The 16995-nt window shown below is 41.6% G+C and overlaps 1 protein-coding gene across 2 annotated transcripts in view; it reads right to left on the minus strand.

The window, feature by feature from the left end:
- Nucleotides 1-16995, minus strand: part of RSU1 (Ras suppressor protein 1) — a 144326-nt gene that overhangs the window by 111238 nt on the left and 16093 nt on the right. For both annotated transcript variants that reach the window (XM_004691274.2, XM_012731244.1), the window contains exons 3-4: nucleotides 16099-16149; nucleotides 1035-1155 (exon numbers count right to left, since the gene is read on the minus strand). In XM_004691274.2, coding sequence (XP_004691331.1) covers nucleotides 1035-1155; nucleotides 16099-16149 — 172 coding nt within the window. The remainder of the gene's footprint in view (nucleotides 1-1034; nucleotides 1156-16098; nucleotides 16150-16995) is intronic.

Below are 16995 nucleotides of genomic sequence, written 5' to 3' on the forward strand. Positions count from 1 at the left end.
ACAAAGCTCATGGATTTTACAAAGAGTGTCTCATCCAGAGTGAACATCAAAATAAATACCGAACCAAACTCTCCATGGAAAGAATGACCCAAAAGTTGTTTCATGAATGAGGTTTGCTTTTCAAGTTTGCTTCCTATTGAATCCATCAAACCTGGCAGCTTTGAGCAGCGCTCCATGTAAACCACTGGCTTACCTATCACACTTAATGGGGATACTGACAATTTAGTAAGCTTATTATTTCTCATAGGGGGTGCAGCATAAGTAGGCAGTTTCATCTAATATGCGAAACAAGGAGGCCAGGATTCAGAAGGTGGATTTCCTGGTGGCGTGCTGGCATCTGCTAGAGGCCAGGGCCTCAACAATAGGATCTTCAGCCCAGGTTGGCCCTGAAACTCAGTGGCAATTGGGAACATTACCTCTTCTGGAAGGGCTTGTTTTCCATTCCACCAAATGAAAGCTAAAGTCTACCATTCCTCCCTCATCATTATTGAGGGTCAAACACTGGCAGGACTTTGAAAACTGTAAAGCAATAGATGGTATTATTTATTCACAGCTACCTGGTTCTGCAACCTCAGCTGCAACAAACTCCTCTTTTCACCTTTGTATAAATGAAGACACAGGATTATACCCTCTCGACGATAGAAGAATTGTAAGAATATATGAAGTGGTGTTACGAAATGTAGCTCCCACCACTCCACAGAGGGAAAGTGCTTTATGATCCATTTATACGTAATACAGAGAGAAAAATCAGCCACTGGCCTCCACAGTCAATGGTACTCAATCAGTGTAACTGAGTTTACATTTTACTGGAAACAAACTACAATAAAAAATCCCCGAATTGTGTCAACAATTAGCTCCCAATACATATGCACTAGTGTAGGCCATGAAAGAAGGTAGGAAAGCAAATTTTTTTCAAAAACCTCCAACATATGAAGAATTTCACGATCGCCTCTCCCACGCAACCTCTAAAGGCAGCTCCCGCCTTTCACCCTCGCCCTCCTCCCTCGTGTCCTTCCTCTGTCACTGGTACTCACCCAAGGTTCAGGTGTTTGAGTTTCTGAAGACTGCTAATCTGTGTGGGCAGATCCTCGATCTGGTTATTAAAAAAGTTCAGCACTTCCAAATTTTTCAGTTCTGCGATGTTTGCTGGCACAGCTACGGGACAAAAATGCTGCGTGTGAATACTGGAACCGCACTCCTTGCAGGAACGCCAGCAACACGCTTTGCCTGCATCGAGAGAGGAGGAACTCCAACGGCATCTAATATCTAAATTCATGTGTATGTCCCTCTGGTTTTCAGGTAGCTTTTTCCTGGCTAGTAACTTACCACCAAGTACAAGTAAAAATGTTTTTAAGATTAGGGAAGCACATGGCATAATCTGTATCAGCGGGATAAAGAAGCAGGAAGCAGGCAGAAAGATGAGAATGTGGGACACAAACAGCCAGTATGTGAGCACCGTAAAGAATATATACTTTTTCAATGGCCACATAATGTCTAATAAGTGCAGCTATTTCCTTCCTTTGGCTTCCTTGTAGTTAGTTCGACTAGAGCACAGTAAAACTCCAAATCCCTGTCTAATGATGCATATTCATCAAGCGGTTTCAATCATCTCTTATCTGTAGGGTCACACCATTCTTGTAACACTGCACTAAATCACAACTTAAATTCAACCCTAAATGATGAAATCTTCACATTTTCTAGTTTCTGATTTGAGCCTCTGGCATTCACACCCTTGAACCCCTCCTCCCCCCACCCTACACACACACACACACACACCCCAGATTAGTAACAGATCAATGTACTGCATTAAACAGAAATGTGAAAACTCCAGGGCATGGCATGAACACGAGTGTGCAGGTCAAAGGTTAAAACAAGCTACAGGACCCTGACAGGCTCTTCCTCCCCCGAAATACTGATAAATGAAAATTTAAAAGCTAAAGCTCTCTCTATCTCAAAAGTACTAATTCTCACTAAGTCCAGAAGGAATTTCAACAGATCATTCTTCATCTGTACCACCTGCTGACAAATTCTTTCTACAGGCATTTGTTGGCCATGAACTTCTCTATGGTTCAGGTAACCTCTAATACCAAGACTTTCGAGGTAACAGAAAACACTACAAGGGACCTCGGCAGAGCACTAAAACAGTACATTATCTTACACCAATGTAATATGCCAGTACATTTTCTCCCATCCCGCCAGCTCCATCCAGGGGGTGCTCCAGAAGGCTGAGAAAACAGAGCAGTTGGCTTAAAACCACTAAGCAGTCAGGTGTAAAACCACAAATACACACCTGAAGAATTAAGGAGACAGCGATTCCAAAACTCCTGTGCTGACGTGTCGGGGAAATCAAGTCAAAGAGGACAGAGTTCCTGCCCAGTAGGGCTTTCTGCCATCATTTTCAGCTTTCTAGAATGTCTCAGGTCCAGATGACCTGATTTATTTTAGAGGAAAGAAGGTGCAGCAAAGGTAAGTGGAGGAAAAGACTGAAGAGTATGAGCCATCTGGACTCAGGTATTTGGAAAGAGGCGATGGTCACGATAGAAATGCTTAAGAGTTATTTATACAAGTGGAGGTGGGAATAAAAGGGCAGGTCTTCAAAGACATGGAAGCAGCTGCAAAGTGTCCTCTGGGTCACCAGCGTGAACACAGCCTGTTGCAAAAGCACATTTCTAGGCATCTAGTCAGTGACACGCTTGTGTGAGTGAGTAGCACTCGTTTTGTGAAAGTGACTGTTTAGACGAGGCTGAGCCTACTGCGTGGCTGGGTGTCAGCTCATATCCTGTGCCCTTGCCAGTCAGGTGGAGTGCATGGGGATACAGCACCCACAGACACAGCACCCTGCCTCCTGAGTGCACCCTTCCCTGTGCCCGACAGCCACATCCAGGGTCCTCTCACTGCATCCATTGGATTAGTTTGAAGAACAATAAAGAAAGTGCAACCAGGAGAAAATGATGGTCTCAATTTAACCACAAACCAAGAATAATGCAGCCAGAATTACTGCTGCCTTCCCCAAGTTACTTTGCCAATGCAATTAAATGCTGGTCTGAAGGTATCGCCTTTTTTGACAGGATGAGAGATTATTTCACTCTCCTTGCTAAATCAGTCCAATTTAAAACCACAAATTATGCTAAATGTGATTTAGGACTTTGTTTTGTGGACACAAACAATAACCCCACATTCAATTTACTAAACCTTCCCTTGCTTTTTGGTGTGCATGTGAATTTGTTTTGTTTCAGGTCCATTCAAGTTAGAAAGGGAGAAAACGTTACACAGCAAATATTCTCCTTAAGCTATTGAAATCTGCCCCTCCACCATCACAGTATAAATCAGAAACATTCAGACCTGTTTGAATGGGATAACATTCACTCTCTCGACCAATATTTAGAGAATGCCTATTGTATACTTTTAGCATCTAACATTTCAAAAGTTTTAGATTAATGGAAGAGGCATACATTTTAAAAAAGGTCAGTCACAGAAAAAGGGGTATGAGAGTCACTAAGCAGAAACAAACCCATCCCACAAAACTGTCCGTACAAAAAGAAACAGTTTACAACATGAATTGTGCAATAAATAAATCATATGCTTACACGGCGTGAGCCACATTACCTGATACGAAAAGGTAGTGGCAATGGTTCGTCAGTCAAAGTATTCTGGTGGAATTGTGCAAGTTATCTACCTGACACTTAAGCAAGAAGAAGTGTTTTAAAACATAACTAAACAGTGACCATCAGTAGATTTCTTATCAGGCCTCTGAAACCTTCCTTTTTCATCAATCTGCTCAACTGCTGTCTGTGACACCAGCTGCACATATATAATGTAGGCGAAAAGGAGCGATGCGCACAGAAGAAACTGCTGTGAGGACAGAGTCCTGGCCTGCTCCACCTCATGGCAGCTCTGGCCTCACAGGACTCAGCCCTAAGCTTGCTGTTGTGTCTTCACTCAACTCACAACCTCTCTGGGCCTCTGTTTCTTCAAGGGTGACAACAGAAGGCTGAGTTATGGGATTATGGGCCTTTGAAAATTCTCTTTTCCCTATCCTTAGCTTTCTATGGTTTTCAGAAGAGGTGGATTCAAAAATCAACAATATGGACTTAAATAACACAACAAACGGAGCCCCCAATTAGGATGCTCGGTCATGTAGAACCTTGCTCATGACAGAGAACTGAGTACCATTTTCTGTCAATGACTAGAGCTTTAATTTGAGACCTCAGCTGCACTGCTTGGGAGAAAGGGCCTAAGCACTATCAGGGGTTTCCTGGCTCCTAACTGCTGCATTCTGCTCTAGTCACAGGCTCCCATGATTGCTGGGACACTGTCAGTCAGAGCTCTTCCCATGCTTTGGGCAATGGATAAAGACATGGTCATGTTATCCCAGGAAATGCATGTCCACACGCTGGCCACAAAGTATCGTCCCACGTTTCTAACAACTCAGACAGGCAGGACCAGCAGGACCCTCCTTTCCTTCAAGTCCTCCTAAATCTAAAACCCTAGTGCTATTATGTGTTGCCACAGATCCTACAATGATAGCTGCAAAGCTTCTGGAGGATTCTACAAGGAGCAGCCCAAAGTGCCTGAGAACTCAGATGTGGGGAACCAAGGAAGGGACTCACCAAATCGCCTGCATTAATATGTCTTCAGAAATTCCCTCGGGCAGGAAGCCACAGAAAGCACTGGCCAGACACAATGGATAGACCAAAGTCCCACCTGGAATTAACTGTCAATGCAGTTCTATTCCTGAGCAGCAGCTTAACTCGTAAAACGACATGTATCTGTCTTCAACAGTTCTATTTATAAGCGACCATGCACTGCGCAGCTGAAGTGTATTCACAAAACCAAAACTCAGTCCTCAGTATGTTTCCCCCACCAGCTAGCGATAGCTAGCTTCCCTCAGAGGAGAACCCAAATTAACTATTGTTCTAAAAGCATTGCATTCTGGGATATAAAATGAATAGTTCCAAAACCAATAAATTATTTTTCAAGACTTTTAATTTTCTACCTGATAACAAAGAGAAGTGTATGCTTTGGGGTGAGGCTGTCCAATGTGTAACCACTAGTTAGAGGAGGAAGAAAATCACTGTCTCTAAGAGATATCTGCATCTTTGTGTTCACTGAAGCATTATTTACAAGAGCTGAGCTATGAAAACCTAAATATCACCAACAGATGAATGGTTAAAAAAAAAAAGTGACACTCATAAAAATATGAAATCCATGTACATGTTTCTGTGTCTGTATCTAAGAGTGCAACAGAATAATATTTAGACACAAAAAAGGAACCCTTGCCATTTGCAGCATGGATGGACCTTGAAGGCACTATGTTAAGTGAAATGTATCACCCAAAGAAACACAAATGCTATTAATACAGTCTTTATATGTGGAATATAAGGAAAACATCTCACAGATCAGAACGTACAGTTGTCAGAGATTGGGGTGGAGGAATTGAATAAAGTTATTAGAAAAGGAAACAAAAAATATTAAAAATCATTAAGTAAGTTTACATCTAGATAAAAATCAAAAAATCATAAATAAGTTCACATCCAGATTCATACTATTTACATTTTCAGAGCTTGACAGCTACAAGTAACTAATGCCACCCTATGGGACAGACCGATACAGAAAAATCCCCATCACTGCACGAGGTTCTATTAGTAACTCTGCTCGCAGTCAGTGAGTCTCAAACCTTCGCATACATCAGAACTACTAGAGGATTCACTAAGACACAGACTCGGGGAGGAGTTACCCCAATCGACTTCAGCAGACTTGGCTTAGCGCCTGAGGCTGCACTTCCAAGTCCCCAAGGGATACTCTTGATGCTGGGCTAGGCAAGATTTTGGTTCAGGAAAAGTTTCATTCAGCATGCCAGCAAAACCACTAGCCCAATACATGTGTACTTGATACAATATGCTCAACAAAATTACCATAGTCCAAATTAAAATGCGCTGTCACCTCTGCAAGTTAGTACGCCTAGGAGCTGATGAAACAGAGCACAAAAGTAAGTTCAGCCAACTGAGGGGCTGCAGTCAAATCATTTCCAGCCAATGTCAACTGCCCATGCAGGCATTCAGGTGAATTCCGCGTGGAGTGTGGTCAACATTCAGCATTCAAAGGGGAAAAGGTACGCATTTCCCTCATCCAGTAAGTCATTTTGCAGCAACTTCATCAGGACCAAGTGTGGTCACGCAGAGAAGCCACTACTGGTCCTGGTCATGAGGTCTAACTGCAGAATGCTGGGTGGCAGTAACAAACAGCACAGACCACCAGCTGGGGCACAGCCGGTCCGGGGGTTTACTGAGCAAAAGCATCTTGGGGTCCCTGAGGCAAAGACACAAAACTGAGAAGAGTGACAGTTCCGCCACCACGCGGAACATAAGGATGGGTGCTCGCCCGCGTGTAGCCTACAGAAGGGCCACTGGGTCACACACTGGTCTTTAGAACCATATGGCCTGCACCGGCAGCCAGGTCCTCTTGAGCTATGAAAGGGTAGTAAGAGACCAGGCGCATGTTCCCGCCCACGGCTGCTGGAAAGCCAGAGCTGCTCAGAACACATGTAGGTTTTCATCATAAGCCCCGGCATGAAAGCCGGAGGTAAATTCTACCCACCACTTCCACTAAACTTCTGAGTGGTTAGAACTACATGTTGCCCGACTATTTTGGCAGAAGTAACCAGCCTGTTTTTAGCTCTGGTGATTCCTGCAAAGGCAAGGCAATAGGCAACGCGTGAAAGCAAGAGCTGCGGCCTGCATGCCTCTTTGAAAAACCAAATTCGTGGTTCGGCCATTGCTTTCACCTTGGGAAACCAGGGACAGACTGGCCAAGATGATGGAGATACAGACCAGTTACCTACAGGGACCAGGTGACCACAACCAGGGTGGGACCAGCACATCCCAGTGCCTTGACCCACTGATCAAACAATGCCAAAGGTGCCATCCAGGACAAGGTAAAGCAAAATACATCAAAAATAGCACTGCTTTCCCAAACATACTCAAAATTGGAGATTTTTGACCGTTGCCATAACAAATGAAAATGCCCAGCAAGATTTCACATGCCTCGGCTGCTTTAAGATTTTTTTCTCAAACAAAAGGAGAACAAGAAGGTAGAGGATACTTAAAGGAGGGCAGGTATTTCAGTTATACTGCCACAACAAAGTTACTGGAAAAGTCACCAAAACTACAAGAGCACATGAAAATCAGTGAGAATATTCATTATGCACACAAGGGGGAGGGCTGGCCATTTAAATGAAATAGTGAAAGTCAACTTTTTTTGCCCTAATATTTGATGAATAGACCATCTAGGACAGCAAGTTGTAGGAAAGGTGGGAAGAAAAGCCAAGCTAACAAAAATGCTATGAAATATGACTCAGAGCATTCTTGGCCAAAGTAAAAGGACAGCCCTTTCAATCCTTAGTAACAATAACTGGAAAACATGAGTCTATTCACACTACAGAAGTGAAGTCTAGACTAATTATACAGATGCCAATTCTCCCGGCAAATTAGGACTCACAATCTTGGATGCCATTTTAATGATTACATATAAAGAAACATCTCTTCACTCTCACATATAAATAAGCATGCTCTTCAGAATTTTATATGCAAAACAGGTCATTTATACATAGTGATTTATGACTTCTGTATCCTGGCCAAAAAAAACACAAGGTGAATAATGAACTAATTATATCTTACCTGAAGAATCTGAAATTCAAAAGTAGACTAATGATAACTGGCTTTTTCGATCTTATGGGACTCCCCCCAAAGCAGCCATTAGGATAGTAAGTTACAATAGTTATGAGTTATTTAAAAACAAAGTTTAGGAAACAGTAAATTCTCATTTAAAAAGATATATACACTCTTTAAGATAGAAGTAAAATAATAAGCTATCTAAAGATCCACTCCAATAGAGGCAAACATATCACTGCTGTACAAAGGACAAGAGTAAGACTGCTTTTAGTTAATCAACAAGTATTGCTGAACACTCACACTTAGACGTGCATACTTATTATATCCCATCATTGGCTAAGATTCTGCAGCTTCAGTGATTTTACTAACAAAAAACAACTCTGGCTTAATTTAGTGCAAAAAAAAAATGGCCTTAGTTTTTCAGCAGCAATGAGAATAATCAATTACACAAAAATTAGGCAGAAAAGTTACAAGCAAGCAATGAAGCAGATTTTATAGTATAAGGACAAATATGTAAAAATATATGTCCCTGAGCTATAAAAAGTGTGTCTGCATAGCCAAACAAATCTAAACAGCTGACAAGCAAGGATCTTTCCTCTTCTGAGGCTGCAAAAATTAGCAAATGCCTGCATCTTTACTTCCCAGACAGAACCATGCATGGGCCGTGCAATCTTCAGGAGCACTTCCAACCTCCGAATTCTTTCAGGAACAGGCCTTCTACATTGCACTACAATTTTGAGGTGCCAGCAGGCAATACATCAATAAATAGTTTTAATTTGGGAGCTGGGGTGGAAGAGCAACAGTGAGAGGAAAGGAGACGGAATTCGATGGCTGGTGAGGAACTGACATCTAGCAAAGGGCAACGGAAGGAATGAGGCTTCTCTGGGAAAAATGCCCCGGAAGTTTTGAAACACATCTCCTTTTGAAAAGGAGAACAAGAAAGAAAGCACATTCGTATCTGAAAAAGAGCTCTCCAGGTTTTAAATGTATCGCTATAATGTAGTATTATTCATTTGTAGTCTTTTTTTTTATATATCTACTCATTCAATCCTCCGTTAATAAGAGATGGCAGACAAGTCAAATAGAGAGCGTGCACTCTCTCATACTCACTCTATCTGTCTCTCTCTCTCTCTCACACACACACACACACAAAACACATGCTGCCAGCCATTCATGTCTTCCTTACAATTAGGGATGCCTTTAGCAAGAGCCACACTGGGTTGTTTCTCTTCTTTCCTCATCTTATGCTTCTGTGCTAAGAAAGGAAGCAGCTTTACACAGGAAAAAAGACAGAGGGTGGGGAGGATGCCCAGAGCCAGGGAATTCTACAAAACCCACAGAGGAGCTCTGTGAAGGTCCCCCTACCAACTGTGTCTCTGAGGCTGAGGAATTCTCCTGCCTTTTGAGCTCCACTAGCTCCAAGACACCGAATAACTCATCCACGGAGCTCCTAGATTTCCCTGGGACACTTAACCTGCACTTGGCAGCGGCAGTGGGGGATGGTGAACACAGAGCTCAGGAGTCCCTAGGGCCCGCCACCTCCCAGGCGTCTCCCCTTCGGCACTGCGAGGTCGGTGCTTCCACCAGAGCAGAGCATGGCACTGATAGCATTGGCTCTTTGTCCCTGCTCCTTTCCCTGTGAAGCTGCGGGTGCCCTATATTTTCCATATAGGCAGAGAAGAGGGCGTCTCAGAGAATACAGAGGCAGGGAGAGGTAAAGATTAGATGAACAGAAAAGGCTAGACAAAAAGAATTCTCAGACTGAGAATGAGCTTCGTGAGTTCAGTGACTAAGTGCCAACCATATCAGGATGGTGTGTTGTCTTAATTATATCTGATTGACAAAGAAAGAAAATAGAAGGGGATGGGTATTCTCAGTTTTACTGGAGTTGGAAAAAACTATCCATAAGAAATATAGATATGTACATTCCATTAAAGACTAGAAATGACAACCTAACAAATTCTTACTTAACAAGATTTAAATGGGGGGGGCTTATGGATATTCTTTAAAAAAAAATCATTAAGCGCGGGTTTCACTCACATTGAAACTTCATCTTTTTAAAGTTTTATACAAATTTCCAGGTAACATTTCCCCGACAAAACAGCAGCAAGTATATCTACAATGAAATAAGCTAATGTTATTGTTCGCCTACTCCAGGATCTAAATCTGAGCTACATGACCTCTAAAAGAACTTGAAGAGAGCTGTGAACATCCTTAACATTTGTTGAAATTACAGCCATTTATGCATTCTTCTTGGGATCATGGCCACAGTTCCTATCCTAATCATAAAAAAGGTAAGTTACAAAAAATTAACAATGGCTCTAAAAAGAATTTACGTACCCAAGAATTGCACCTTTTAGAAAAATCTATACACATAATACAACTATATAGCACAGTCAACAAGTGACTTACATATATAAAATTTTGGGTTCCACCTACCCCCACACTATTCCCTCCACTGTCTACTATCATTCTGAAATTTCCATCATTGAAGTAATTTCATTTAAAAATACAACATGGAAGAATGTAATACTACACTTATGTTAGCTGCTTCTAACACAGAACACACCCAAAGAAGAATTTCTAGAATATGTCCATTTGGTTGTCAGAACTGGCGAGAAGCGTCAGTGGACAATACCTCTGAGCTGGGGATATAATACCATGAGAATCAGTTTCTCCAACCTCATCAGTCTTGATAGCTTGGACTGAAGACTAACAGATTTTCTTCCTATGTGATAATCTTGCACATTTGATTATAATTTATTAAAAAGCAAAAATAATAGCAACTCCCAATGTCAGACAGTGTTTTTATGGTAACCTAACTAACCCCTGGTAGTGCTCAATTAGTAGATGTGAGACTCAAAACACTATGTATGTTTTTGCAAATCCAATCTTTCAAATGATGGCACAATAACTGATAAATGTACAATAATTTAAAAAATAAGTTATTGATCAAAGCCTCTGTATTATAAATACATTTATACTCTCTTAAAATGCAAAGAGCAAGTTGTTATGATATTGTCATAAGATAAATTCATGACACAGAGACGATTTATTTTGCATATCCCCCCTCATAGTTTAATTTCATCCAAAACATGCACAAGAACTTCTGCATAGGCATGACAAATAATCTATGAAATAGGAAATAGCTAGATACTTCAGAACAGGAGGTGCTGGGAGACCGCTGAAGGTCATTCTTATAAGTTGGGACAATTCATTTTTCTCATTCATCTCAGCAATCTATTATGTCTGTAGAAAGGGCTTCAATTTATTATGATTTTAATGACTTTAATTTTCTTCATTTTAACTGGATCTGCATTCTTTAAGAATGCAATATTTACATGTGGAATATGCTACATAATTCATTTACAGTCATACTGCTGTTAGCTATCCTCTCAGTATACGTATCTACATTAAATTTTAAAACATTATATTAATATCTATGTATCTGGAACAGTATCATTTACCTAGAAATTACTGAAATCATGAAAGAAAATATCCTAGCATTTTCTTATTCATTATAATTTCAAATTCATACATAAGCTGTATCAGGAAATAGTCTGTAAACACACACACTTCACCATAAAACTTAGTTTTACTGCCCGCCCAGCCATTCTGATACATGAAATGATGAGACATGGTCCCAGTTAAGGCCTGAAATAACAGGCAAAGCTACTAATACATCAAGAAAAGGATTTATGTGAAAGTTCAAGTTCAAAGTATAAAACTAAGCAGTGACATTCAGAGGTCCACATTATGGAAAGGTTTACAAAGAGATGGCAACTCAGTGTTTGCACAGAGTAAAAATAAACAGTTGGTATACTGTGCACCAATGAGGAGTGCTTTATTCCTAACATGCAGGAGCCACAGAGTGAAAGAAACTACTGTCATATGAAAGGTTGCAGAAACACCTGTATGTGAGTCTCACTGTAAGCATGAAATTGCTTATAAAAATAAGAGCTTCAAATTAAAAAGTAAATACCCAGAGACTGTTTTATTACTGATGTTGAATGGAATTCATTTTACTATGTACAGCAGCCTTTCTTACACAGGGCTTTTAGTAGTAGGTGAATCAGTATAAATAAACACAACATACAAAGTGAATCTACATGATTATTTTTAATTAAAAACTGATTATGTACGTAAATATCAACCTCTAGTCAACAGGAAAAGCAAACTCACATACACAATACAAACTACTACTGAAAGTAATAAAATTCTTCCAATTTAAAGATACTGGAAGAAAAGTTTCTAACTTGAGAAAGCAGCCATAATAAACACCAAAAAACTGACACATGAAATTGTATAATTTAGAAACAACAAAATAACATACCTCTTATAGAAGTATCTACCTTAATTACGGTAAGCTGCATTATGCAAATGGAATCGCGACATGCCTTGTTGGACAGAGCTGAAGAGCTTGCAAAAAATTTTCATCTGACAACATAAATTTGGTTTTTCATCTATAGGCACAAAAGCCAGGGGAAGAAAACACATCTGTATCTCAATAGTGACCTCTAGTGGACAAGGCTTAGAATGGTGAGTCTCAAAATGAAAACTCCTTTAAGAATGAAAACAAAACATTTCTAAAGCTAACACTCTTAACTACCATAAAAACCAGAGATCAGATTAAGTAATGGACACTTAAAAAAGGCTTGGCTAACATCGACTTAAAACAGCAGGATAACCACATGGCAGAGGTAGAGGAGGAAAGAGACAAGAAAGCCCTTTAGAATCACTGCTACACTCCCGTCATCAGTGACAGTGAAAGCAAGCAAGTCGTTGGCTATGTACGGCTAAGTCCTTGGAATTAGCACAACTTATCACTTAACATTCTATGAACCAACCAGCATGAACTGAGTGCCATCTTTCATACTCCCATGCTTTTGGCACTTGTGTGGGCATCGGATACAACAGAAGCATAAGTCAGGGTTCCTAACCTCAAGAAACTTATAATACCATTAATGGCATGAAGAAATTAGTATATACTTTGGACCTTAAATCCATAAAACCGAACTTCCACTGAACGAGTAGCAAGCCCAGAAGCCATGAGACTTGCAGTGATAAAAGAGGCTAAGTAGAGACGCTGAAGCCCGGAGGGCGGCTTGGTGAAAGAAACAAACATGGCTGGTGATGAGCCCAGCTCCTCTACCTGCAAGATCTGAGGTGTACCCGAGGAACACCAGATAGCATGTCATCCTTCATCTATGAACTGTAGCCCCTGTGACTATAAAGTTGCCAGAAACATTGGTCTTTGGGACAGAAGGTGATGTTTCTGCAGTGTGCTCACAGTCCAGCAAAACGAAACAGACCATTTCACCTCAGACCAGTTACTTTTATCTTCCTTGTCATCTCTGAATCCTTCAGTCAACCATCATTACTTTACACAGGAAATATGGGTGCTGAAGAATAAGAAATCACTCCTGTCTTTAAGAAAACTTAAGGTCTCTTTAGAGAGAGAAGAAATATGAAGAGAAGGACAGGCGTTGCTTACTGGTGTTAAATACAATACACAGTCCAATGTTACAGGAGTTGGGGCAAGATTTCAAGTCGACAGTCAGCAAGGGGAGCCTGAGGGGCAGGATGGGAGACAGGAAGGTCAGGAGTAAAGGGAAGCTAGGAACAGAGCAGGCAGAGGCAGGGCTTGGCCCAGGGAAACAGACAGACTGTCTTCCTGCACTGGGGAAGGAAGGCTTGCTGCGGTCTGTGGAGCCAGATGGGTGCAGCTTCTGAGTCAGGAGGATAGAGCACCTTTCCCCACTTCCACTATGTATGAGAGTATCACAGATAGGTGTGCAGGAAGTGGGTCTTCTGAAGAGTAGGGACAGGGACAGAACCTCTTTTTTGCTCTGAAACTACTCCATTGGGCCAGAAAGAACTTCCTCTGGGCTCCCTGGGAGGAACAGCCCTTCATAGCAAAAAGGCAGAAGGAACAGATTCAACAGTTAGTCACCTCCCATCTCTGAATAGAGTCTGTCAAGGGCCAACAGTATCTAGGAAGCAGCACAGGTGGGGGAGTCCCACAGCCTCCCAGAACCCACTGCTCCCGCACCCTCCCCCACCCCCAGGACTAGGTACACACCATTCACTACAGTCAGTTGACACTCAACAATGACTGACTTGACAATTCTGAAATCTTTTTATCAGACACTCTAGAAAACATCAAGAATTTCTGGTCACGCAATCTTGGGAAATTTCAGCATCCCCAGATCCTCAGTGGTGCTGCTGTGTTGAGGGCCCTGTGGACACCAACCCCCAGAGAGGCAAGGTTGTCCACTCAGTGCTACGCTGTGCAGTGGCCGGTGGAGAGTACCTCAAGAACCTGGAGATGCACAGTGGCCCTAAATTAAGATCCCAGTTTGAGTAAGCTAGTCCTTCAGTCCGGACGGGCACAGAGGAAATGTCGATGTAACTGGCATACTAAGAGAAAAACACAAATACTTTTTGCAAGATAACAGCAGTGCTGCGGGGTTTATCTTTTGAGTCCCAGTGATTTTACTGTAACACTGTCAGCCAGTCCCCATTAAACCATGGAAAGTGAAAGACACTGATTACAATAAAAAGTGACAGAAGGGTGTGCTCAGCCACTTACATTTAATGCATATTTATATTTCCATCAAATGGACATATTTACTATAAACACTTGAAAAGCCATGGCAAAATCATTCATTTAAATGCCAGAAAAATAGTAAAAGATGCTAATTTGACCTTAATGGAACAGATAGGGTGACAGACATTACTCACAACGGCTTTGAAACAGAAGTTACCAAGACCATTAATTAGAGTTTACTGGATTAGGTCAAGGGTGTCTCAAATGGAAAAAGGGAAAGAACACAGCAAAAGAAGAAATATGAAGCTGGGATCATTCATCGTCAACCTAAAGCAGACACAATTTCACTCCATATTTATGCCTCTCTAAATTACCTTCATAGTATATGCCTGGAAAAAGAAACTGATCCCTGAGATTACTGTCTGCGATACATAAAAAGAAATAAACTACAACTATCTGAAAGGTAGATTTATTTTTAAAAGAACACATCAACTAACAGCATAGTAGGAAAAAAGCATGTTTTGCTTTCTTGTTTAAATGCAAACTTCCACTATAATAATGATCCAGTTCTAACAATGGTATAAGGGCAATTAAGACTTTTTTTTATGAACTGTATGGTTGAGAACTTCAGGAACATTTGCTCACAGAATCCTGGGTGAATACAGGGATCATGCAGCCCACTGCTTGGAGACACTACAAAGCCCCTGTGAGCTGGGATGAAGGTGTTTGACAGCAGGGTCATTTGCTGCAAAACTATAAAACTGGCAGTGCATTTCATGTTACAAAAATGACCACACATGACTCTCAGCGTCCATGGGCCCCACTACTCAAATGTGACAATGGCGCTACTCAGTCTTGCTGACAAATATGTGCTTTTTACTAAAAATGAACTAATCTGCCCGTTTCCTGCCCATGAGGGGCCCTCACTGCCACTCTTAATTCTCAATAATCAGCAGCTCTGTGACATTGCTTCAGGCTATGGACCACGCACATACACGCATAAATCCATCGTGCAAATCCCTCAACATGACATCCTGTTCGATTTCACTGGAATCAGAACGCTCCCTAACAAACTCTGGCCACGTGATTAGAAAATCATTCAAGACTGCAGGAAATGGGGGAGAGCAAAGAAGTAACAGTCAAGTAGGGGTGACAAAATTCTGGTACAAACTTATTTAACTCAGTGGTGTCGTGTCCAACAGGTAGGGGAACAAAGTCTAAAATAGTGAAGCTTCACCTTTTGGAAAGGAAGATGTAAACCAAGAATTTTTTTTTTTTTAAAGATTTATTTATTTATTCATACAGAACTGGGGTACAGGCCAGAGATGCGGAGGGTGAGAGGATTCACCAGAGACAGAGTGGGGAGCAGAACAGGCAGATCAATGAAGTACACTGCTGAGGGGAGCAGCGGGCGGGTCAGGAGAGGTCTGCCACGCCATGTGGTCACCTCCGGGGCAGGCGGGAATCGAACTCATGCGGAAGTGGCTTTAGTTTCTCAGTGCAGTGCTTTAACCTGCTGCGCCACCAGGGAGGGCCCGAAAACCAAGAATTTTTAATCTAATCTTTTCTGAGAAGGTTCTCTTCATGAAGATACTAATAAGTTGTCTTCAACAGCACACAGCATGCAGCACGGCATCTCCAAAGAGGGCCGTGTTCACAGAAACATCGTGTTCTTACCTTCAGTCACACACGTGATAGGAAAGAATCTCAAAACAGCAAAGTACTAGATGCTTGTGCATCTTAGTGTCAGCAAAATAAATGTCAGATTTTCTCAAAGAATCACTTGTCCTGGGTGCCTTTTAAAGAAACCCCAGAATCAGGACTAAAACAGTGTTTCCTAAAAGGCAGAAACTGCAACAAATGATAAAGTCGACTCACTTGTGAGCTTGTTGTGGCTGAGAACCAGTTGTGTGATGTGGGCCAAGGAGACTGTAAAAGAAAAAAGGATCACAGTTAGTTATGCACCCAAATTATACCTCCGTTCCTACAAGGTGAAGTGCTCGATCATTTTCACAGGTTGAAGAGTTACCACACGCCAAAATAGAAGCAGGAACTCCTATAACACCGTCTGTTAAATGTTAAACCATATTACGCAAAGTCATGCAACTAGCCGTGCAATTAGCACAGCAGGTTAGAGCTAAGATGATTAATGTCGAGGATCAAACATTCTGAGGGCCGGTCAGCAATGCTGGGCCCGACCTGCTGGCCGAGCGTGGTCACAGACTCAGCAGCGTGTGGGGCAGAGGCACTTAAGCCCTCACTGTGCTGAAAACCAATACAGGACAGAAACTTTTCTACGTACTATAGAAGATCAGAGTATAAACCCTCCACAGCTTCCTCTAAGCTGACTTTGGTTGACGTGTCAAAGTACCTGCAGATTGTGCGCCAGTTTCAAACATTATCCTGGAGGTTTAATCTGCTGAATGAGATTAGATTGGCTTAGAAAATGGTTTTACAAACTGCAAGGAAAAGAAATATACACAGATACAGACAGCCATCTGAGAAAAGCGGTTGGTTCCACTGAGGTTCTAAGACTTCACTGCTGATTGGTGAACAGACAGATTTAGAAATGTCTCCTTCCTATATGAACAGTGTGTGAACGCAGAGGTCAAATCTGTTCTCAGTGTCAATTTTGACCGCAACATGCTAAAGGGAAAATGAGGCTGTATCACTCTTAAGCACACATTTTTAAGGTGAACTATCACAAAACTACAGAAAATGAAAATGTCCACAGGTTTTAAGTGGACAAAAAAAAGACCAAAGAAGTGTCTTCCA

The sequence above is a fragment of the Condylura cristata genome, unplaced genomic scaffold (genome assembly GCF_000260355.1).
Source record: "Condylura cristata isolate star-nosed mole 26May11 unplaced genomic scaffold, ConCri1.0 scaffold00030, whole genome shotgun sequence".
NCBI lineage: Eukaryota > Metazoa > Chordata > Mammalia > Eulipotyphla > Talpidae > Condylura > Condylura cristata.